General features: G+C 46.0%; 4 protein-coding genes across 6 annotated transcripts; 3 read left to right on the top strand and 1 right to left on the bottom strand.

Annotated features, from left to right (window-relative positions):
- Positions 1-30: 30 nt before the first annotated feature.
- On the top strand, positions 31-1,466 carry LOC136183728 (uncharacterized). Its single transcript, XM_065970465.1, has one exon. It carries the CDS (start codon positions 34-36, stop codon positions 1,333-1,335), a length of 1,302 nt encoding a protein of 433 aa, XP_065826537.1. The 5' UTR covers positions 31-33; the 3' UTR covers positions 1,336-1,466.
- On the bottom strand, positions 1,337-4,565 carry LOC136183727 (GPI ethanolamine phosphate transferase 1-like). Its single transcript, XM_065970464.1, has 2 exons — positions 4,145-4,565; positions 1,337-4,094 (listed from the first exon to the last, which is right to left on the bottom strand). The coding sequence occupies exon 2, from the start codon at positions 4,012-4,014 to the stop codon at positions 1,378-1,380; it is 2,637 nt and encodes an 878-aa protein (XP_065826536.1). The 5' UTR covers positions 4,015-4,094; positions 4,145-4,565; the 3' UTR covers positions 1,337-1,377.
- LOC136183726 (dynein axonemal heavy chain 3-like) lies at positions 4,314-20,608 on the top strand. Of its 2 annotated transcripts, XM_065970463.1 has the most exons (75): positions 4,314-4,386; positions 4,440-4,535; positions 4,613-4,790; positions 4,844-5,049; positions 5,106-5,295; positions 5,347-5,422; positions 5,475-5,594; positions 5,647-5,772; positions 5,821-6,016; positions 6,066-6,119; positions 6,176-6,301; positions 6,353-6,489; positions 6,548-6,656; positions 6,710-6,888; positions 6,950-7,043; positions 7,094-7,184; positions 7,246-7,369; positions 7,422-7,488; positions 7,541-7,636; positions 7,688-7,832; positions 7,891-8,194; positions 8,245-8,359; positions 8,416-8,532; positions 8,591-8,644; positions 8,707-8,969; positions 9,028-9,436; positions 9,497-9,611; positions 9,666-9,864; positions 9,917-10,025; positions 10,080-10,952; positions 11,002-11,089; positions 11,147-11,277; positions 11,325-11,456; positions 11,517-11,631; positions 11,686-11,828; positions 11,884-12,045; positions 12,102-12,227; positions 12,285-12,442; positions 12,497-12,577; positions 12,632-12,815; positions 12,870-13,055; positions 13,111-13,556; positions 13,614-13,741; positions 13,792-13,916; positions 13,966-14,616; positions 14,665-14,787; positions 14,843-15,010; positions 15,068-15,285; positions 15,338-15,545; positions 15,599-15,777; positions 15,830-15,911; positions 15,965-16,166; positions 16,220-16,323; positions 16,381-16,479; positions 16,541-16,645; positions 16,697-16,834; positions 16,896-17,024; positions 17,083-17,244; positions 17,297-17,457; positions 17,511-17,668; positions 17,743-17,836; positions 17,887-17,938; positions 17,994-18,200; positions 18,258-18,465; positions 18,519-18,625; positions 18,683-18,826; positions 18,881-19,044; positions 19,098-19,251; positions 19,303-19,431; positions 19,489-19,617; positions 19,673-19,809; positions 19,862-19,950; positions 20,014-20,135; positions 20,189-20,278; positions 20,333-20,608. In XM_065970463.1, the coding sequence occupies exons 1-75, from the start codon at positions 4,363-4,365 to the stop codon at positions 20,537-20,539; spliced, it is 12,117 nt and encodes a 4,038-aa protein (XP_065826535.1). In that variant the 5' UTR covers positions 4,314-4,362; the 3' UTR covers positions 20,540-20,608. The 2 variants fall into 2 exon arrangements, with proteins under 2 accessions (XP_065826535.1, XP_065826534.1); XM_065970462.1 differs by having other exon boundaries at positions 18,519-18,826.
- Position 20,609: 1 nt separating this feature from the next.
- Positions 20,610-22,307, top strand: LOC136183729 (uncharacterized). 2 transcript variants are annotated; one of them, XM_065970467.1, is made up of 10 exons: positions 20,610-20,664; positions 20,724-20,890; positions 20,962-21,096; positions 21,158-21,283; positions 21,329-21,412; positions 21,460-21,687; positions 21,741-21,818; positions 21,880-21,979; positions 22,038-22,096; positions 22,146-22,307. In XM_065970467.1, exons 1-10 carry the CDS (start codon positions 20,610-20,612, stop codon positions 22,167-22,169), a joined length of 1,056 nt encoding a protein of 351 aa, XP_065826539.1. In that variant the 3' UTR covers positions 22,170-22,307. The 2 variants fall into 2 exon arrangements, with proteins under 2 accessions (XP_065826539.1, XP_065826538.1); XM_065970466.1 differs by having other exon boundaries at positions 22,035-22,096.
- Positions 22,308-23,018: the final 711 nt, after the last annotated feature.

Genomic DNA, 23,018 nt, shown 5'->3' with positions numbered 1-23,018 from the left:
CAAGATCACCTACTCACGTGACACATCTACACCATGATTCTTTGGCTTTCTGCTCTGCTCTTTCGCCTGCGTCTGTGGATATTTGACCTTTTCAATCTTTTTTTTCCCTCTCATCGGCTCGCGTTGTCGGCCCAAACGATTCTCGATCGCGCCATCGAGGCCGTGGGACGCGAACCGCCTCCAAATTCCATCACACGCTCGCCCAAATGGATAGAGGGCTTAGAAAGGCTGATTCCTTTTGACAGCGGCGCTCTTCGCTACTCCTCTCGCCTTCTCGTAGAAAAGTCTCTCGTCGACGCGACCATACGGGTTATCAAAATGGAAATTTTAACCATCGAATTTCCCAAAATCTTTGCGCTTTCACCACCTTTGTTAAAACGACCAATAATCGTTTCGGGCGGGATGGCGCGATCGGCGACGACAATTCTTCAATACCTGTTATGTTGCTATGACGACACCTTGGCTTTTACATTACCTCAATCAAAGGCTGTCAGTCACGTCGACGTCGCTCGATGCAAAGACGGGGACACGTTAAAAGCAATGATGACTAAAGGAGTTGCACGCGAAATCAAATCGATGAAAATTCTCAAGAAGGCCGGATACATGCTGCCGGATCGCATCTACAACGCCTCGGAGACGTCTCCAGCATCTTGCGTTTCTCTTCTAGACAAGTATCTGCATCGAATCAGTTTCGCAACTCTCGATGGAATTCTAATAGCCGATTCTTCTTCCTTAAACGAAAACGCGTCGTTTTCGCGTTTGGCATACCAGCGCTATCTCAACGATCTCAAACTCTTTGCCAATCTCTATTCTGACTCGTCGTCGCACCAGCGTCTTGTCTTGAAAACGTCGTTTCATAGTATTTTTACTGACGATTTAGTCGACGTTTTTCCCGACGCCTGTCTCATACGCTGCCTTCGCGATCCCGTCGATGCCGTGCCGTCTTTAGCGTCGTTCTTTTACGAGACGCGTCGTTGGCTTTGTAGATCGGATTCCGAGGCTCGGCGCGGTGTTGGGGACTTTGCCTTGAGAGCGCAGTCGGTACGGTGTCGGGAAACGGTGAGACAAGAAGGCAAGAGACGCTTCTTTGATGTTCGGTTTTCTGATATTGTGCGTGATCCTATTAGCGTGTGTCAGTCGATAGCCGGTGCTTTTGGACTGAAACACGACGTTGCTGTTGAGGAAAGGCTGCGAGCGTTTCTGGACAAGCAGGCTCAATTGAAGAAAACGAAGTGGGGTAAGAATGTATATTCTTTGGAAGAATACGGACTTACAGTGGAGAAAATTCGCCAGGATACTCACATCAAGGAATTCTGTGACCTCTTTGGATACTAGATGCAAAAGTGTTGTTTTATTTACGTCTTTCCAAGGCGCAATTTATACTATCTTCTTGACAATAAAACGTGCCTTTCTTTTTAAAAATCCCGATCCTGTCATTTGAATTCCCAATCCAATAGTAACCAGAGGGACTAGTGCCAAAAACGACATGGCGACGCATTGACCTATCCTCTGTCCGATTTCTTTCCAACTGCCGCTATCTGTGACAAGAAAAAAATAGTGCAGAGTCAGAAAATCAGAAAGCAGGACAAGCAGCAAAGAAAGTTTAGCCAAAGATATTTGGGTCAGAAGGCGAACTGCAGCAACAGCAGTTCCTATTAGGATAAATGGAGCAAGACATTTCCAATAAAACAAAACAGTTCGGCTGGTAGGGCCGTGAATGAAGAGGTCATTGAGCACGTCCGAGCCTCGGCTTGCAGAATTCAAACAATCGGAACCAAAGAAAGCCAGCGAGCAAAAAAACAAGAAGAGTACTGATGTTCTAACATCCGACAATAGAAAATCGCGACGGTTGCACTCTTCTTGTCGTTGGCCAAATTTGAGCGTGTCGAGTTGAAATTTGCGGCTATTTTCAACACAAAGCCAGGAGAACAATGCAAAGCAGAGAGTGACGTAGAAAAGACAGTCGTGAAATGTTGTCACAAGAATGCAACCAGGTAGAATAGATAGAACAATGCTGACTAGACGCACAGTCATGCGACGGCTAGATGCCAAGGGAATTACGAAGGAAAACACGAGCGTTGACCAACCGAAAATTTGCATGACGGCTAAACAAACTTCACTTCGAACTATGAAAGTCTTGAGTTCAAATGCAGCAACTGTTCCTAGGGAAGTTAGAATCCACAAAGTGTGAAGTGTCACTCGAAGACGCGATATCAGAATTTTATTTCTTGCCCAAATTATCAGTGACAGGCCTATTAAAATTCCACCGACAGTGACAGCATAGGAAACGAATGATTTAGCGTTGGAAAAATAAATCCAACCTCCCACTGCAAAGCAAGAAACTATCCAAGCAGACATAATTTTCACGGTCGGTCGCGATTCAGTGAGAAGAGGAAATAACGCCATAGCACAACAGCCTAATAGTAGGTAGTCCTTTTGGACAAAGAACGATGCCATTAGTATACTTTCAAGAATAACAGTCGATATCACGATAGTGAGACTCACATCCAGAAAGGAACACGTGGTTGAAAGTGACGTGTAAGACCAATTCTTGATTGTACGATACCAAATTAAAATTGGAAGAAGCAAATACAAATAGTAGGTGAGAGGCGAAGAAGTGATGTACAGGAAACCCAACGAACCGGCGATAAAAAGGAGCGTGGCTTTATCTGAACGAGCCAAGGTTTTCAGCTTCTCTGTTTCAGGTACAAGTTCGACATTCGGTCGTAGAAATATTTCCACAAGAAGTAAAGCTATCCAGCCTGCGTACGTGGTCACAATTGTGACGCCAATAAAGAGTCTATCATAGGTGTCGTAGTACCGTAGACCAGGCAGCAATCGTCTCATAAAATCAATTGATAAGCGAATAGCATCGTCATGCCTGCCTAATTTTAAAGCTTCTCTAATACTTTGACTCTCCTTCTGCAGATTGATACCAAAAGGTCGGAATAGCACACTCAGTGTTCCCTGTCTTGCCAGAGTTTCCTTTACACGAAACAACTCAGCAATTTGACGTGCATTGGTCCAGGCAGCGTCCGCTTTAAATTCTATGCTCGCATTTATAAATCCCACGGGAAGAATGCCAATACTATTAGCAGCAAAAGGAGCCCCAATAAGGCCACTCATCAAAGCGGTCGTATCCACTTGGGAAACATCGGTTCGTTTTAGTTCATTAAGGATTGTCTTGTACGGCAAAGAGGGCCTGTGTGTCTCCTCCGGTTCACGCGGCTCAGGTCTTCCTATCCCAGCTCCCCACGCGATTATAGGAATAAATATTTCTTCTGGATTTCCTGTTCCGTGAACGCCGCGCGTTTTCATGCCGTGATCACTGCTAAAAATGTAAGCCGTTTTGCCGTCCTTATAGTAATTCTCAAAAAGTTCAACCGTCTCTTCAATGCCTTTATCGAACTTGGGTATATTGTTGAGATACTGACGAGACGTCGGCATGTACGAATGACCGTTTGTATCTGTCCCAACAAGATGAAGAAAAAAGACGATCTTGTCGCGACTGAGCTCCTCCACTTTCAAATGAGAAGATCTCTTGAAGAACATTCTGACTTCATTAAAAACCCATTGATCCAGTATCGAAGCATCTCTGCTCCGTTTAGCGTCCACAAACCAATCAGGTGGTATCAATGCCATGGTGACGTGCGAAGGTATTTCGCGAAGAATTACGTTCAGAACGTCCGGATCGCCCCAACACCATGCGCGGCGAGACTGATTAAAAATTGAATCAAATTCGACAGGATTTCTTTGCCATAATGTCGTCACGGCGCTGACATCCTCGAAAAAGCCCGACGTCAACGCTATGTGTCCGGGACGCGACTCGGTCGGCACATGGGTGCGACTCACGCCCCACCGGCCGCGAGTCCTCATAATGCTGCGCAGAAACGGTGCACGAGGTCTTCCTGTCACTGGATCATCTTCCAAAAAACGATCCAGGCGCAGGCCGTCTGCAGAAAAGAGGACAACCCGTTTTGCTGGCGCTGGTACTGTAGGATGAAAGTGTTCCATTCCACTGACAAGCGGCGAGCGAAAGTACGCGTCTCGAATTGATAGCAGGTAAGCAAGACGAATTGCAACGGCGAAGATTACTAAACAGCGAAGTTTTTCCTTTTCCATGGCTTATATACGGGTTACTCACGTCACTCACGTCAGAGGAGTTTGACGGCAATTGTCGTCCAAAAAGCCTATTCTAAAAAATGAATTAATTGATAATGAATAAATCGAGGCCGATAAATAAATGAATAAATAAGTAAACCAGGCATTTTTATCCTCACGTGACGTCTGTGTCTTAGCTACAGAGTGTCCCGTCGAAATTGTTTATCCGCAAACCGAAATGAGCCTTCTCAGCGAGCCAAAATGAATCGATCTCTTGTATCAGAGGTAGGAAAAGAAAACGGAGCGTCGCGCGCGAATAATAAACGAACGGCAAACAGAGTCGCGATGCCCTCCAACATTCGTCAAAGACTCGCGGACTTCCCGGCCTGCCTCCTCTACCTCCGGCGACCGAAGAGCCGTCTCGTCTCTATCAGGTATAACAAGGACTCCCCTAAGGGCGCCATATCGCGTCGCAGCCGCCACTGTTTCATCGACGTTCGCGTGTGCGCAGATCGTGCTAAAGCACAGCGAGTATCCGCCCATCATCAAGCATCAGTCGTGGACGAAAGCGTCGCCGTACAAGGAGGAAAGGCATCATCGATCGCCAAGCGAGTCGATCGCGAACAATTACGCGCCGCTCGTCAGCGATTTGAAACTTCGAGATTTGAGAACGGGACGTCGTCCGAGAGGTGACCAATTAATTAATTAGAAAAAATTACGTAAAATTAATATTTATTTCTAGTTTTGAAAGGAGGTCAGCGTCTTCGGGCATTATCAACTCCGCCTATTTCTTTGTCGCGTGGCTACGATTTGCACCATTTGAAGAGAAAGAACAAGATTCCTTCGCCAAGTCGTCCTCTCACGCCCATGCAGCAGTTTGACATCATCAAGGGCCAGGAAGCGTGGATAATGGAAAATAACGGAGAACCCGGTGACAAGGATCTAGAGGTATGAAAAGACGTGCATTGTACAGTCATTTTAGTTTTGTGATTTTTTGCCAATAGCGATACCATTATTATATCACGAGAGGCGTGCCTCCCGACGCTTTGGCTCCCGTGCCCGAAGAGCACATGGAACGAGCCAAGGAACGCATTCCTGAACTGCTGAGAGAGAATCCCGATTTTGCTGGACTCTTGTTCGATTTGACTGAGGAAATCAAGAAGGACTACCGCTTTAGCATAAGGAAGGCAATTGGTAAGGAAAAGAACGCTTGCTCTACTTAGTGTCCGAGTATGGATTTTTTAGTTGATTACATTCTGTCGGATAAAGCTGAGTTGGAGAGACTTCACATCAAGGCTGTGCCCGTCACTTTGCCGCAAAGGCAAGAGGCTCGATATCCTGTATCGTAATTTATATGTGTTTTGTCGTCGTAGGGTGGCCCGAGCGCCTGTGCCTTGGCATGACAGGTACCAAGTTGCAAAGCAGAATCAAGAGGAACGACTCTTCATTACCAATCCCATGATGCGTCTCCTGCAAAACCTTTGGGATCAAAAGCAAGACCGAGAATCGTTTCTGCTAAATTGATATATCGATAGTCTCCTATAGGTTTTCGTCAGTGAGAATTATCGATCCAGATGCAATTAGAAAAGCCAATCTTCCACTCACGCCAACGGAATTCGATGACCTGATTAAAAGACAGTGCGAATCTGCCACGGCATTATTATCAAATCAGTACCTAATACCTCAGAAACTAACTAAATATACACGTTGCTTTATTAGATGGGTTCCTGAATGCTCGGAATTGTTTCTCACTTACAAATCGTTGTGGACCCATCTCGTTCCGTCCACGGCCAATCAGCCGACGGAGAGCGTCGAAAAGTTTTTCAGCTGCGTCGCTGCTTTGATGGGAAAACACTTGCGACAACTCGTTCTCAACTCCATCGAAGATTTCGCCAACTTTATAGCGTCGTATGAGGTAGAGATGAAAATTTAATTTAGTAGGTTTCTGACTTTGCTCGATGCAGAACGGAAACGACTTCGGTTCTGTCTACGAAGATTTGACATTCGTAGCTCCACAAGTAATTAAAATGGTTTTACGTTGCCATGATGTTGATCTTACTTTCTGATGATATAGATACTGAAAGTTTTCTGTGTGGCCAAATACACGGATATTGGATTCAGCCCCGCACACGCGGATCTCGAAAGCACGCTCGTTCGCGTCGTTTCTGAAATAGTGTCAGCCGCAAAACGAATCAATAGAGTACAGACAGAAGCCACACTGCAGAACAATTTTTTTGAAATCCTGTTCTAGGTTGAATGCTATTTATTTCCCGAAATGGAAGGGCAAACGTTTCTACTACGCAGCGTTGGTTACAGCGAGATTTCGGTCAAGCAAGCCGAAGAGAGACTGAAGAAAGTTGTCAAAGCCAATATGATTGGCCTCGAGAAGTGCTAACATACGTCTATACGCAAATCTTGCGATTTAGTACGCTGGTGTTTTTCTCAGGTATGCGATGAGCTACGGTACGTATGCGTCTCTGTTGGACGGGCGCACTGCGCAAGAGATAACTGCGTATTTGGCTCAATCCGATCAAAGTTTGTCGTCCTTTTCGAAAGTGAGAAATAATAGCAACAGATCTTTGATTTACACTATTCTTTTCGTCGTCAGAAAATTGATGGATTGAAGGCTTTGCAGACGGAATTGAAAACGCTGCGATGGACCGTTCCGCTGAATTTGTTCGGCATGAATTGTCGCGAACTCAACGAGACGCTCGCCGACAAAGTGGACGTCCAGATTCAGCGACTCATCAAACACGTAGTCGACAAAAATCGCGAATTGAATCGAGGGCAAGTCGCTTTCCCTTTCTTCGTGCACCCTTGCCTCACTCGTGCACTACTTCCCATATAGTCTTTGCCAAAGGTACGACGAAATTTCGGACAAGATCTACGAAATGCCTGACACGACGGAAGGTCTTGTTCAGCTTTTTGATTTCGTTGAAGAAGTAGGGCTGAGGAGAGCGAGACGAAATATCCGCTTGATCTATTCTTCTAGGCTTCCAGTGTGACTGCTAACCAAATGCTCCAGGAAGTGAAAGAGGCCGCAGAACGACTGGGGTTTCTGATGGACTACGCTTTTCTATCAGGCACGTGGGGGTCCTGCAGTGTAGTGTCTCTACTTTTTTATGCAAGACTTTTTGGGTTTAGATGAAGACATTCGACTGAATAGCACTACGTTCACGTGGCCTAAACGTATGGGTCCCATTTTTGAAGTCAGTCAGATGCGACTAGATAGTCAAAGGGGGAAAGCTGAAACGGAGTTAAAGAGAAGGTAACGCATCGGTATTGACGACTTCTTGCACTTAATGGACTGCCTGTTTTAGGAAAGACGATTTCGTTGCAACTCTTGAAGACTACTCTAAAGAGATTGAGAATTATAAGAATTATGACGTAGGCGCGAAAACTTCGGGTGGGTGTTTTTATGACGATTCTTTTCTTTTAGCTTCAGATGACGAAGAAACCGGACGAAGTGTCTAACGTTGTCTTCCGATTGGACGCTATGGCCGAAAAGTTGACAAAAGCTGAAGAGACCGCTCAAGTAACGACTATAAAAAGCGTTCCGCCAAATCTATATATAATCTATTCGAAGGATATTAACAAAGAGGAAGAGCTACTCAATTGGGATGTGACACCTTTTCCTCAGCTCCAGCAGATGTCGGTGCTAAAGGATCCTTACAGCAAACTGTGGCACACGGTGGCCGAACATCAAGAAAAGAATGACAATTGGCTAAACGGTAAATATTTTATATATAGATTATAAGGCCTCTTTATGTGTCTGGGTTTTTTTTCTAGGTCCGTTCTTGAATTTGGACGCTGAAGTGATCGATGAAGAAATCGGCAACATGTGGCGATTGATGTACAAGTTGACGAAGACCTTTTCGGACACTCCCGAGCCGAAACGCGTCGCCGAGGCCGTCAAGATGAAATTGGACAAATTTCGCGAGAACATACCCTTGCTCCAAGTCGTCTGCAATCCCGGAATCCGCGACCGGCACTGGAAGCAAATGGGCGAAACGGTGGGCTTCGAACTGAAGCCGGACCCCACGACGACTCTCTCCGACGTTTTAGAAATGGGATTAGCGAAGCACTTGGAGAAGTGATCGGAGTCAGATTTTGATGATCGTAGTACTAAGCGGAATGTTTTAGGTTGGAGGAAATCAGCTCTTCGGCCAGCAAGGAATATTCGCTCGAGAAAGCGATGGAAAAAATGCAGAGCGAATGGAAGGATACGTTGTTTAATTTGGTTGCCTATAGAGACACGGTACTTTGCGCGCGAAGATTCAAACGGATAGACGTATATGGGTATATACGTTTTAGGGAGTGTCGGTTCTGACGGCTATTGACGATATACAAGTGTTGCTCGACGATCACATTGTAAAAACGCAGACAATGAGAGGCTCTCCTTTCATTAAGCCCTTTGAGAAAGAAATGAAGGTAAAGACAATATACGACGACGACGACGACGAAGTGTTCTAGTCTCGTTTTCTTATAGACGTGGGAAGAAAAGCTTGTCTTGCTGCAGGATATAGTCGATGCTTGGCTAAAAGTGAGTCTAAGACTGCTAGGTGCCCCCCTCTTTCCTTTGTTTCGAATCATCGTCCATTGCAGTGTCAGGCCACTTGGATGTACTTGGAGCCGATTTTTAGCTCGGAAGACATCCTCGCTCAAATGCCCGAAGAGGGTCGCAAGTTCGGCATCGTCGACTCGTACTGGCGAGAAATCATGACCGAAGCGGTCGTCGATCCGCACGCCATGGTCATCGTTGCCATGCCAAAGATGCTCGATCGACTGCAGGAGTCGAATCAGCTACTCGAAGAAATTCAAAAGGGATTGAATGATTATTTGGAAAAGAAGCGTCTCTACTTTGCACGGTAAGAAAAAATTGAGTGAGTGCGGTCATTCGATTAAGAATCTCTCTTATGTATCTAGATTCTTTTTCTTGTCGAACGACGAACTGCTGGAGATTTTGTCCGAAACGAAAGATCCCCTTCGAGTGCAGCCTCACTTGAAGAAATGCTTCGAAGGAATCGCCAAGCTCGAATTCAACGAGGCGAAAGAGATTCTCGGCATGATATCGGGCGAAAAAGAGACGGTGCCCTTTTCGCACCGAATCATACCGGCCAATGCAAAGGGAATGGTCGAGAAATGGCTGCTCGAAGTCGAACAGGTGATGATCGCCAGCATTCGCGACGTCACGGAGAAGGCGATGAAGGCCTACGCCGAAGTGCCGAGAAACAAGTGGGTGCTCGAATGGCCGGGTCAGGTGGTCATATGCGTCGGTTCGACGTATTGGACTACCGAAGTGACGAATGCTATTACGGAGCGCGGAGGTCTTAAAGTAGGACTGTCTTATTTTCTTCTTTTTTCTTCTTCTAGGAGATTATTTTCTTTTGTGTAGCGTTACCTTCAGCAAAGCAATTCCCAAATTGACGAGATTGTGGAGTTGGTGAGAGGAAAGCTGCCAAAAATGGCGAGAATTACGCTCGGAGCTTTGACAGTGATCGACGTTCACGGTTCGACTTTAATTAATTAATTAATTAATTAATTTTTTAATTGATGCTGTTTAGCTCGCGACGTCGTTGCAAAATTGACCAAAGATGACGTAAGTGACCCAACTGCTTTTGATTGGATTAGCCAGCTGCGATACTACTGGGAGAACGACAACGTGGTCGTGAGAATGATAACGACCGACGTCAAGTACGGCTACGAGTATCTCGGCAATTCAGGACGGCTCGTCATCACGCCCTTGACGGACCGATGCTACAGGTAAAAGAAACGAGGACAGCGCCGAACGCCGGCTAAAATCGTTTCGTTACAGGACACTCACGGGAGCTCTCAAGTTGAATCTCGGCGGAGCACCGGAGGGACCGGCTGGCACGGGGAAAACGGAAACGTGCAAAGATTTGGCGAAAGCAGTAGCAAAACAGGTAAAAGCGTCGCGAGAGGGAAAAAAAATCAAGAAAATACGTACGTTTCTTTAGTGCGTCGTCTTCAACTGTTCCGACGGACTCGACTACAAGGCGATGGGAAAATTCTTCAAGGGTCTCGCGCAGGCCGGTGCGTGGGCTTGTTTCGACGAATTCAATCGAATCGAGCTAGAAGTCCTATCGGTGATCGCCCAACAAATTCAAACCATTCAACAGGCAATCAACCGACATCTCGAACTTTTCCTCTTCGAAGGCACCGAACTCCAACTCAATCCAACGTGCACGATGTTCATCACGATGAATCCCGGCTACGCCGGTCGCCAGGAGCTGCCGGACAATCTCAAAGTCCTCTTTCGCACCGTCGCAATGATGGTGCCGGACTACGCGCTGATTGGCGAAATTATGCTCTATTCGATGGGCTTCGTCGACGCGCGCAGTCTCTCGGGAAAGATCGTCGCGACGTATCGGCTCTGCTCCGAGCAGCTCTCGTCGCAGCATCACTACGATTACGGCATGCGCGCCGTCAAGTCGGTTTTGACTGCCGCCGGAAATTTGAAGTTGAAGTATCCTCAGGAGGACGAAAGCGTTCTGTTGCTACGAGCTATTATGGACGTGAATTTGGCGAAGTTCTTGGCTCAGGACGTTCCTCTTTTCGAGGGCATCATCTCGGATCTGTTTCCCGGCGTCGTGCTTCCCAAGCCCGACTACGAAGTGATGACGGACGCGATTTGCGACAATATTGCGCGAATGGAATTGCAGCCCGTTCCGTGGTTCATACAGAAGATTATACAGCTTTACGAAATGATTTTGGTTCGGCACGGTTTGATGATCGTTGGAGATCCGATGGGCGGAAAAACGTGCGCGTGGAAAGTGCTGGCAGCTGCCTTGTCCGATTTGAATGTCAGTGGACTGATGGAGGAATTTAAGGCGAGTTGGAAAAATTCATTGGCGTTTTTCTATAGATTGTCTTTTTTAGGTTGAATACAAGATTATTAATCCGAAGTCCATGCCTATGGGTCAGCTGTACGGTTGCTTTGATCCCGTTTCGCACGAATGGTCTGACGGTATGGTTTTGGAGGCTCGCGTATTGTCGTTTCTTCTATCGTTTTTTTTCTTTTCAGGTGTGCTAGCCACGACATTTCGTCAGTTTGCCAGCTCGGAGACGGAAGATCGAAAGTGGATTCTGTTTGACGGTCCAGTCGATGCTGTTTGGATTGAGAATATGAACACGGTCTTGGACGACAACAAAAAGGTTATTTCCTTTATTTTCGTTTTTTTTAATTTTTGAAATTCTTGCAGCTGTGCTTGATGAGCGGCGAAATCATTCAAATGAGCAACCAGATGAATCTCATTTTTGAACCGGCTGACTTGGAGCAAGCCTCTCCGGCGACAGTCAGTCGAAACGGCATGATTTATATGGAACCTCATCAGGTACGTGCTAAAATATTGCTGTTTGGAAAAAATTGCACATTTTTAATTAATTAATCGTAGCTTGGCTGGCAACCATCAGTTGCATCGTATTTGAAGACTTTGCCGTCCCAACTGAACGAAGAGCATCATCGAATTATCCGAGATCTGTTTGATTGGCTTTTGCAGCCATGTTTAGGTACTTTCGACAATAAAATCATATTACGACAATAGCTTACCTATTGTTGCATAGATTTTGTTCGCCGCGAGTGCAAGCTGTTCTTCGATACGTCACCCATTCATCTCGCCCATCAACTGATGAGGCTCTTTAGCAGTCTCATGGATGAGATAAGGAACTCGGGTAGTGAAGGATACGACCAATTGACGCAGGCTCAAGTCGTTCACCTAATGCAAGTCTCGCTGTTTGTCTGACTAATGCGTCTTTTTCTAGATTACAACTTACATTCAATGCCTCTTTCTGTTCTCTATCGTCTGGTCGGTGGGATCGATGATAACCGGCGACGGAAGAAAGAAATTTGACGCTTTTTTTCGAACGCTGATTAGCGGAACAAACAAAGAATATCCAAAGCCGAAGTCAAGCAAGCTCACGAAGGTTTCCAAAGCTCTCGTTGACGTGGCCGGGCGAGACGACGATTTTTCTGTTACTAGAGCAACGTCTTTCCCGAGCGCGGTACAGTCTATGACTTCTTTTTTCAAAAATCTTCCAATGGTGGGTGGGCCGAATGGACGAGTCTCATAAGTGCAGCGAAAGCCACAATACCAGCAAAAGCGAAGGTGAAAACATTTCATGTCATAATTGCGGATGGCATTGTGTGTGGGTTTTTTTTATAGCCAAGCGAATTGATCATTCCTACTGTTGATACAGCTCGTCAGACCTTCTTTTTGGAGACGTTTGTTAGCCACGAAGTTCCCCTGCTGCTTGTGGGTCATACTGGAACGGGAAAGTCGGCTATCACCAACAACTACCTGATGAGTCTTTCCAAAGAAAAGTGTGTCATTTATGCAAATTCGACGTCTTCCTTTTTGATTTTATTTGAGTCTAGGTACGTGCCCAATTGCATCAACTTTTCCGCCAGAACAACTGCCAATCAAACTCAAGAGATTATCATGTCGAAACTCGACAGGTAAAAAAAAGTTAGACAAGTATGATAATCGACTCCATGCACGCGCGTGTCTAGGCGTCGCAAGGGACTGTACGGTCCACCAATGGGAAAAAAGTGCATCGTTTTCGTTGACGATCTCAACATGCCGGCAAAGGAAGTCTACGGCGCACAGCCGCCTATAGAACTTCTTCGCCAGTGGCTCGACCATCGTCATTGGTACGACAAGAAAGATCAGTCGAGACTGGATCTGGCCGACGTGGTAAGGAAAAAAATCGTCTTGCCAAATACCTAAATGTAACGTCTTTATATCGAGGTTTTTATTTCGGCTATGGGTCCTCCCGGCGGCGGACGAAATGACATTACCGGTCGAATGACTCGTCATTTTAGCGTCATCGGTATCGAAAGTTTCGACGACGGCACGATGACGAAGATCTTCACGTCAATCGTCGACTGGCACTTTGCTAAGGGCTTTGACGCATCGTTTAACAGACTTGGAAAGGCAAGAAACCTCTGTTGAATTCATTAGGTACTTTTTCTCAATTTTCTCTCCATAGGTTCTTGTTCAGGCGACGATGGAAGTGTACAAGTCAGCGGTCGCGAATTTCTTGCCTACCCCGTCGAAATCGCACTACGTTTTCAATCTTCGCGACTTTTCTCGCGTCGTCCAAGGCGTTCTTCTCGCACCGAGCACGAACATGACTGAAAGCGACAAGCTCATTCGTCTCTGGGTGCACGAAGTGTATCGCGTCTTCTACGATCGTCTCGTCGACGACAGCGATCGAGCCTTCTTTTTTAACATTATTAAGGAGACGCTTCAGTCCCAATTCAAGATGAATATCGACAGGCTGATGAAGCACTTGCAGCCACAAGGAAGCACAAGTTCCGTGCAAGACGACGATATTCGCAGCCTGCTTTTCGGCAATTACATCAATCCGGAGTCGGATGCGAAAATCTACGACGAAGTGACCGACATGGGTCAACTGACAGAAGTCATGGAACAGTAAGCGTTTCTGCGATGTTTCCTTCACTATGTTAGTCATGAGACTGTTTTGTTTAGCTACCTTGAGGAATATAACCAGATGAGCAAAGCCCCAATGTCACTGGTCATGTTTCGCTTTGCCATTGAGCATATCTCGAGAATAAGTCGAGTTTTGCAGCAGGACAATGGGCACGTTCTCCTTATTGGTATTTTTTCCCTCCCTTGTCTTCCTGATTATTATTGAGGTCGCTGCTAGGAATTGGAGGTAGCGGTCGACAGAGCGCGACTAAGCTGGCGACATTCATGGCCGATTATGACCTTTTTCAAATCGAAATCACGAAAAGCTACACGTCCGTTGAATGGCGAGACGACATCAAAAAGGTATGTACGATATATGCATTGTACATGGGAAAATTACGTCTCTTTCTAGGTCGTGAGGAAAGCGGGATGCGACGGAAAACAGACCGTTTTTCTCTTCAGCGACAACCAAATCAAAGAGGAGTCCTTCGTCGAAGACATCAACATGATACTGAACACGGGCGACGTACCGAATCTGTTTCCACCCGACGAAAAAGCGGAGATAATCGAAAAAATGCAAGCGGTCGCGCGACAGGAGGGCAAAAAAATCGAAGCGACCCCATTGGCCATGTACAACTTCTTCATCGAACGAGTAAAGGCTCACCTTCACATCGCCTTGGCCATGAGCCCCATAGGCGACGCGCTGCGAAGTCGTCTTCGCATGTTTCCCTCGCTCATCAATTGCTGCACGATCGACTGGTTTCAGGCGTGGCCCGACGACGCTCTCGAATTGGTGGCGAATAAGTTCTTGGAGGACGTCGAGCTCGAGGAGTCGGTGCGGCGCGAGACCGTCTTCATGTGCAAGCAGTTTCACCAGAGCGTTCGATTGCTCTCGGAGAAGTTCTTCGAGACGTTGCGTCGGCACAACTACGTCACGCCGACGTCGTATTTGGAGTTGATACTGACGTTTAAGACTTTGCTCGGTCGAAAGAGAAACGAGATTATGACGCTGAAGAGACGATACACGACGGGTTTGGAAAAACTCGCTTTTGCCGCATCTCAAGTAAGCGTTTTTTTTTTTTCAATTTGCACGTTGCACGGTTTCCTTTAGGTGTCGACGATGCAAGAGGAATTGGTCGCTTTGCAGCCGGAGTTGAAGAAAACTCAGGAGGAAACGGAGAAGTTGATGGGAGTCATAGAGAAAGACACCGTCGAAGTGGAGGCTAAAAAACAAGTTCGCTATTACGAGACTCATATGTGTGTGTATAGACTTCGAGTTATTTTCGTAGGTTGTGGCCGCTGACGAAGCCGTAGCGAACGAGGCTGCCGCAAAGGCCAAAGCCATTCAGCGCGATTGTCAAAGCGACTTAGCCGAAGCTCTTCCTGCTCTCAATTCAGCCATAGCGGCTTTGAATACTCTCAAACCGTCAGATATCTCCCTAGTCAAATCTATGAAGGCACGCGGCGATCTTCTCTTCCCGAGGAGAAAAGTGTACTATTTCAGATTTTTCTAGAATCCTCCTTCTGCCGTGAAATTGGTCATGGAGGCGGTGTGCATTATGAAAGGAATGAAGCCGGAGAGAAAGCCCGATCCTTCGGGGTCTGGAAAAATGATCGAAGACTATTGGGGCACTTCGCAGAAGCTTCTCGGCGATTTGAAATTTCTCGAATCGCTCAAGACGTACGACAAGGACAACATTCCTGCCGCCATCATCAAAAGAATCAGAGAAAAGTCCGTACTCCGTCACAGGCATTTTTACGCTCCCCTTTTCCCATTTCTCTAGATACATCTCGAATCCGGAATTCGATCCCGTTCAAATTGCTAAGGCCTCGACGGCGTGCGAGGGTCTGTGTCGATGGGTTCGAGCGATGGAAGTCTACGAAAGAGTTGCGAGAGTGGTGGCACCAAAGCAAGTCAAGCTCAAAGAAGCCGAAAAGGAACTCGCTCTACAGACGGAGAAACTCAATGCAAAACGATCTCAACTTAAAGAGGTATAGCGATGGTTTTGTTTGATTTTCGTCTGTCAGAGCGGACGTATTTTTAGGTCGAAGGCAAGCTCCAGGTTCTGAATGACCAATTCGAAGTCACCATGACGAAAAAGCAGAATTTGGAGACTCAAATAGACGTCTGCTCCAAAAAGTTGGACAGAGCCGAAAAGCTTATCGGCGGTCTCGGCGGAGAGAAGGACAGGTGGAGCGAAGCCGCGAAGGAGCTGGGTGAAAGGTATGTGGAACGAATGGAATTTGTCTCTTTTATTAATTATTGTTTTTTTTAGATACCACAATGCTACTGGAGACGTGCTTCTGTCTTCCGGCGTCGTTGCTTATCTTGGAGCATTTACCGTTGATCTCAGAAATGTGGGATCGTCTCGTTTTCGAAATTATCGATTTCTAATTTTTTCTCCATGTAGGAGTGCATTGCCGGCTGGCAAAAAGAATGTCAGAAACGAAAGATTCCCTGCTCCTCCAACTTTTCATTGCACGCCACGCTGGGAGAGCCCGTGAAGATTCGCGCTTGGCAGATCGCTGGACTTCCCGTAGATTCCTTTTCTATTGATAATGGAATAGTTGTTTCGAATTCGAGACGCTGGCCGCTCATGATTGATCCACAAGGTACAGGAAGTGCATGTAGTTCACACGGATGTGACCTAAGCCCCCTGTTTTAGGACAAGCTAATAAGTGGATAAAGAACTTGGAAAAGGAGAACAAATTGTCCGTCATCAAGTTGTCTGATCCCAATTACTCTCGCACTTTGGAGAACAGCATTCAGGTTTGTACAATCGTTTGGGGGTGGGATAAATCGTGGCGTTCATTTTTTTGCTGGCAGTTTGGAACTCCGGTTTTGCTTGAAAACGTTGGCGAAGAGTTGGATCCTTTGCTGGAGCCTCTGCTCCTGAAGCAGACGTACAAACAGGGTGGTGTTGAGGTGAGCGGATTTGCGAATCTGCATGAATTGCGCTTTTGATCGCGTTTTATTATTAATTTAGTACATTCGCTTGGGAGAAAACATCATCGAGTTTTCTCGCGATTTTCGTTTTTACATTACAACTCGTCTACGTAATCCTCACTATTTGCCTGAAGTGTCAGTCAAGGTAAGTCTACCAAAACGGGATGGCCAGTGGGGGATTCTTTGCTTTGTATAGGTTACTTTGCTCAATTTTATGATCACTCCTCTCGGATTGGAAGATCAGCTTCTCGGGATTGTCGCAGCGAAAGAGAAGCCGGAACTGGAAGAAAAGAAGAATCAGCTCATTGTCGAAAGTGCGGCCAACAAGAAGAAGGTAAAAAACGACGTGCGTTGCAAGATTCTAACGTCAATTGCTCGTCTCCTTTAATTAACAGCTCAAGGAAATCGAAGATAAAATTCTAGAAGTGCTATCGACGTCAGAGGGCGACATATTAGAAGATGAAAGTGCTATCCAAATCTTGTCTTCTTCAAAAACTCTTTCTGAAGAAATATCTGAGAAACAGGTATGGGTTGTGTTGGGAGGGTATGCATAATTGCGTAGTGATATGGATTATGTTACAGAAAATTGCAACTGCCACTGAGAAAGAGATTGACGAGACTAGGAATGGCTACAAGCCCGTCGCCGTTCACTCGTCTATTCTGTTTTTCTGCATATCGGATTTGGCAAACATTGAGCCGATGTACCAATATTCGTTGAGTTGGTTCATCAATCTCTACCTTCAGGTTTGACGACGGCAAAGTTTTGCGAGACTCTCAATGTCAATTGTTTTTATAGTCCATAACCAATAGCCAACGATCAGCCGACTTGACGGAACGAATAGGATACCTGAACGATCACTTTACGAACAGCATCTATTGCAACGTTTGCCGATCTCTGTTCGAGAAGGACAAACTGTTGTTTTCATTCGTTCTTACGATCGGAATTCTCAAAGGACGGTAAGAAGTGCCGTTATCATTGAGCAACAATCGAATTCTTGTTCGTCGTATAGAAACAAGGTTTTGGATGATCACTGGCGTTTTCTTCTAACTGGCGGCGTCGCTCTTGACAACCCTAATCCGAATCCTTATCCGGAGTGGCTCTCCGACAAATCTTGGGGTGAAATTGTGCGGGCTTCAGCGCTTCCAGGACTCCACGGTTTATACCAAGGTACAGTACGCTTTTGCACGAGCACTTCATAAAGGCACTTCAACCAAAATACATGACTCTGCTATGCAACGTAGAATTTTCTTCAAAATGGAAAGAAGTCTACGATTCCGCTGAACCGCAGTTTGCCAAGTATCCTAAGCCGTGGGATGTTCTTAGCGGACTAGAACGGTATAGGATACCTCTCTCTCATACACGATGATACACTGCATTTTATATAGAATGATTCTTCTCCGCTGCTTGCGTCCGGATAAAATTGTTCCGGCGACTCAGGTATGCCTTCTAAATTTGAGCATTTTCTTTGCTTTCATGCCAGGTCCTATGACAGGAATTTATAGTCGAGAACATGGGCAGAAGTTACATTGAACCGCCCACGTTTGATCTCGCAGGGAGCTACGCCGATTCGTACTGTTGCGCTCCGCTGATCTTCGTTCTCTCCCCCGGCGCCGATCCCATGGCTGGCTTGTTGAAATTTGCCGACGATCGCGGCTTTGGAGGCGATCGCTGTCAGAGGATTTCTCTTGGTCAAGGCCAGGTAAACTCTTAAATTCCAGCATTGCCTGACAGCGTTGGAAATTTTGTTTTTCTTTAGGGACCTATTGCGGCCAGAATGATCGAGAAAGCGCTCAAGGAAGGAACTTGGGTTGTGCTGCAAAATTGTCATTTGGCGACGAGTTGGATGCCGAAGTTGGAGAAAATCTGCGAAGAGGTCCTCATTCCCGAGAACACGCACAAGGATTTTCGTCTCTGGCTGACCAGTTACCCATCTGACGAATTTCCTGTATCAATCCTTCAAAACGGTGAATTTATAGCCTCTTGTTGTTTTTAGAGCGTCAAGCGTTCGTGTTTCTAGGAGTTAAGATGACAAATGAACCTCCAAAGGGAATGAGAGCCAATTTATTGAGATCCTATTTGAACGATCCTATATCAGACAACGAATTTTTCACTGGTTGCAACAAGGTATTTTCTCCGCGTCTTTTTTCCCTCGTGCGATGGTCTGCGTTTTTTTTTCTAAAGCCGAAAGTTTGGGAAAAATTGCTATTTGGTTTATGCTTCTTCCACGCACTGGTGCAGGAGCGACGCAAATTCGGCGCCTTGGGATGGAACATTCCCTACGAATTCAACGAATCCGATCTCCGCATAAGCATGCGACAACTCCAGGTAAGAAAAAACGGCAACTTTAATTAAACAGAAGAAAAAAACGGGAAACTATAGATGTTTCTCAATGACTACCAAGAAATTCCCATGAACGCTCTGACGTATCTAACGGGCCAATGCAACTACGGCGGACGCGTTACGGACGACCTAGATCGTCGCTTGCTGACGAGCACGCTTTCTATATTCTATTGCCACGAGATGATCGTTAATGACGATTACAGGTGAGAGTAATTTTCTATGCAGTGCTCTTTACAAAAAAAATTGCTTCCTATAGATTTTCTGCGAGCGGTAATTACTATGCACCACCCAAAGGCGAATACCAGGATTACATCGACTACATTCGAAGCCTTCCTATCACTCCGCACCCGGAAGTTTTTGGTTTGCACGAAAACGCTGACATAACCAAAGACAATCATGAAACGCAACAGGTACGAATTTTGCAGCTCACACCCTTCTTCATATATTTATATTTTCTCTAGTTGTTTGATGGAATTCTCTTGACATTGCCTCGTCAGACAGGTGGCGGTGGAAAGTCCTCGCAGACAATCATCGAGGAACTGGCTGTAGATATTCTGTCCAAGATGCCTCCCGACTTCGATCTCGAATACGTTCGCTTATACATCATATTCGTGTCGTGTCTTTATTTGAGTTTGTTTGTTTCTTAGGTGATAGAAAACTTTCCAGTAGTCTACACCGAGTCAATGAACACTGTCCTCCGGCAGGAACTCATTCGATTCAATCGTCTCACCTCCGTTGTTCGTTCCAGTTTGCAGAACATTCAGAAAGCGATCAAGGTAGGCATTCTTAGACATATTGAGATTTTCGCTTTCTTCATTGTTATTTACGTAGGGCTTGGTTCTCATGTCAGCTGAGTTGGAAGACGTCTTTGTGAGCATGTTGGTGGGAAAAGTGCCGGCAATGTGGGCTGCGAAGTCGTATCCGTCTCTCAAGCCTTTGGGAGGTTACGTCAGCGATCTCCTTGCGCGGTAGAAGACTTTTCCCTATATTAGAGACACTTTCTTTATGGTGTCTTTTTAGACTAAAATTTTTTCGGGATTGGATTGAAAATGGAACGCCAAGTGTTTTCTGGATATCTGGATTCTATTTCACGCAGTCGTTTTTGACGGGTAAAGATTGGTTTTACACAGGGATAGATTGCGTACCTTTTGATCAATCCTGTTTTAATTAAGGGGCATCACAAAATTTTGCGAGGAAGTATACCATTCCCATTGATCATCTCGGCTTTGAATTTGACGTCATTCGCGATGACGTAGAGATCACGGAAAAGCCTCCTGACGGCGTCTACATCAAGGTGAATTGAATATCTAAAAGCTCTTCACGTGTATTCTATGTCACAATCTGCAGGGTCTCTTTTTGGATGGAGCTCGATTTGACAGAGAGAAAATGGTCATAGGTGAATCACTGCCCAAAATCCTCTTTGACCCCCTTCCAAGAGTAAAAAATATTGCAGAATTTTTTGTCTTTCCTTTGACAATTTATTTCATTCAGATATGGTTGAGACCGGGTGAAAAGTCGAAGTTCAAGCCCAAGCCCACCTACTCGTGTCCTGTCTACAAGACGAGTGCTCGAAAAGGCACGCTGTCTACCACTGGTCATTCGACGAATTACGTTCTCTCTATGAACCTGCCTTCAGACATGGAGCAGAGCCATTGGGTTAACAGAGGAGTGGCAAGTCTTTGCCAGCTGGATGACTAATGAAACATATGTATTTTGAATATGACGTCACGCTATTGTATCATTATTATTATTGCATTTTTCGACACGCATGCTCGAGATGGCCGAAAGCGTACCGAAAAAGAAGCGCTACAGAAAAGACAAGCGTACGTGCAGGCCACGCGTTTTTGACGTGTAGAACTAGTCGTCTCTTCGTTCATCTCAGCGTGGGACGACGAAACAGTCGACCACTGGAAAATCGAAGAGTTCAAGCAGGGAGACATGAAGTGGCCGCTCGTCGAGGAGAGCTCGTTCGCGACTCTCTTTCCCAAATACAGGGAGAAGTATCTTCGAGACGTGTGGCCTCACCTCAAACGAATCCTCGGAGAACATGTAAGCGAAAAAAGAGGAAGGGAGGGAGGGAGGGAGGCGCGCACGTGCGAATTCTATTTTCTCGTTTTTAGGGAATCGACTGCTCGTTGGATCTGATCGAGGGCAGTATGACGGTGCGAACGACCCGAAAAACGTGGGATCCCTACATCGTTCTCAAAGCTCGCGACGTCATCAAATTGCTCGCACGAAGCGTTCCCTACGATCAGGCAAGAATTGATGACGTCATAATTTTGTGTGCTAATTAATTAATTAATTAATTAATTAAAGGCGTGTCGCGTTTTGGCTGATGACGTCACGTGCGAGGTAATTAAGATAGGGGGCCTCGTGCGAAATACGGAGCGGTTTGTCAAGCGAAGGCAAAGGCTGATTGGCCCCAATGGGGCGACGCTCAAAGTAAGGGACCCGCGTCAGTTGAAGTCTTTAAATTACCAATGTTAGGCAATTGAGTTGCTGACTGGTTGCTACATGCTTGTTCAAGGCAAAACGGTTTCTATACTTGGCTCTCATCAGGGAATCAAACAGGTGAGAGAATCCTTTTGTTTTTAAATATTTTTTGACGGGTTTTCTAGGCGCGGAAAGTTGTCACGGAGACCATGGCCAATATTCATCCCATTTATAATATTAAGGCGTTGATGATTAAACGCGAATTGGCGAAAGATCCGAGCTTGAAAAACGAGTCGTGGGATCGTTTCTTGCCCAGATTTAAGACGTCGAACGTGAAGCGGAGAAAACCGAAAAAGATAGGCAAAAAGCCGAAAGAATACACGCCTTTCCCACCTCCACAACCCGAGAGCAAGGTGAGAGTAGAAAACAAAGCAAACCATTTCCAAAAATACTGAATTTATACTAGGTTGATAAAGAGTTGGCAAGTGGGGAATATTTCTTGAAGGAAAAAGAGAAGAAAGCCAAAAGGGATATGGAGAAAGCGGTGGGCTTATTGTGGGGGGATAGAATTGGGCATAGGAGCACTGTCTTTTCTGGGAGACTAGGCTAAGCAAGCCGAAGCGAAGGAGCAACAGAGAAAGAAGAGACAACGCGCTTTTGAAGCGCCCGCTGAAGATTCCGAAGGAGTAGCTAAGAAGCGAAAAGGTACAGTGCTGGGGAAGGGGAGAAAAACAATACGTTTGGAGATCAGTATCTACAGTAGCATCAAATGAATGTGACGTGGACGTGGAGAAATTGAAGAAAAAGGTCAAATTAGCTCAGGTAACTATTCCCCCTTGTACGTAGCCGAGTTTCTATGCGTATCTAATAGAAAGGGAAGCTGAGAAGGAAATAAACGTTTATTTCTCAGAGACACCAGATAATCAATTGTACGCAAAGTTAATTCTTACGGACAGTCACTTCCTGTCTTGGCTCAAAAAAAAGGGGCAATCGGCTCTCTATACTACAAAACACTAATAAAAGATTCAGTTTCCTTCTCCGCGTTTACGCGGCACCGGAGGACCGACTGTCCTTTTCCCGTGGTCGGGATTCGACGGTTCGCTCCCCGTGCTGCCGTCTCGTCGTCGCCGAGGCGGAGCCACGGGCAAGGGCGGCCTTCCCCCGAGAGACGATCCCGATGACGTCGAACCGGTTCGCGAACGAGGGCGCGGCACCGGTGACGACGACGGCTTGACGGGAGAGCACGGAAGGTCGACTCGTTCCGGAAAGAACCAGTCGAAATGTTGGATGAACGCTTCGATGATTCTTGATTTTATCGACGTGTCCATCATACCGGCGCTATAGGGGATTAATCGTCAGGAGTGAGTTTTTATGTGTGAGCTATCTTATGCATGCCTGTCTGTCTCTTTTTTTGACCAGATCACGTTCGGCGCGATGACTAGAGCGATGTTTGTTGGCGTCATCTTGTTGGATTTCGAATACTTGGTCAGTTCGTTGAAGAAGGCCATCAGGTATTGAAAATTGGCGAGATTTTCCGGTGGCAAATTTCGAACTAGCGTCCAGAGCGTCTGAAGTCGATCATCACTGTTCTCAATTCTAGGAAGAGTGTGTGCATGTTACAAAGAAAAGGCGTCCAAATCAACAGACCTTCCTGCGTGGACCCATTGGTCGTACAAGGCTAAGGTAAGCAAAGGTTCGGGGAGCTCTCGTAAATAGAGCTTAAGTGTCCCTGAAAAAAGCAATG

Source organism: Oscarella lobularis, chromosome 2 (assembly GCF_947507565.1).
Source record: "Oscarella lobularis chromosome 2, ooOscLobu1.1, whole genome shotgun sequence".
In the NCBI taxonomy this organism is placed as follows: Eukaryota; Metazoa; Porifera; class Homoscleromorpha; order Homosclerophorida; family Oscarellidae; genus Oscarella; species Oscarella lobularis.
This window is presented reverse-complemented; position numbering and strand designations above follow the sequence as displayed.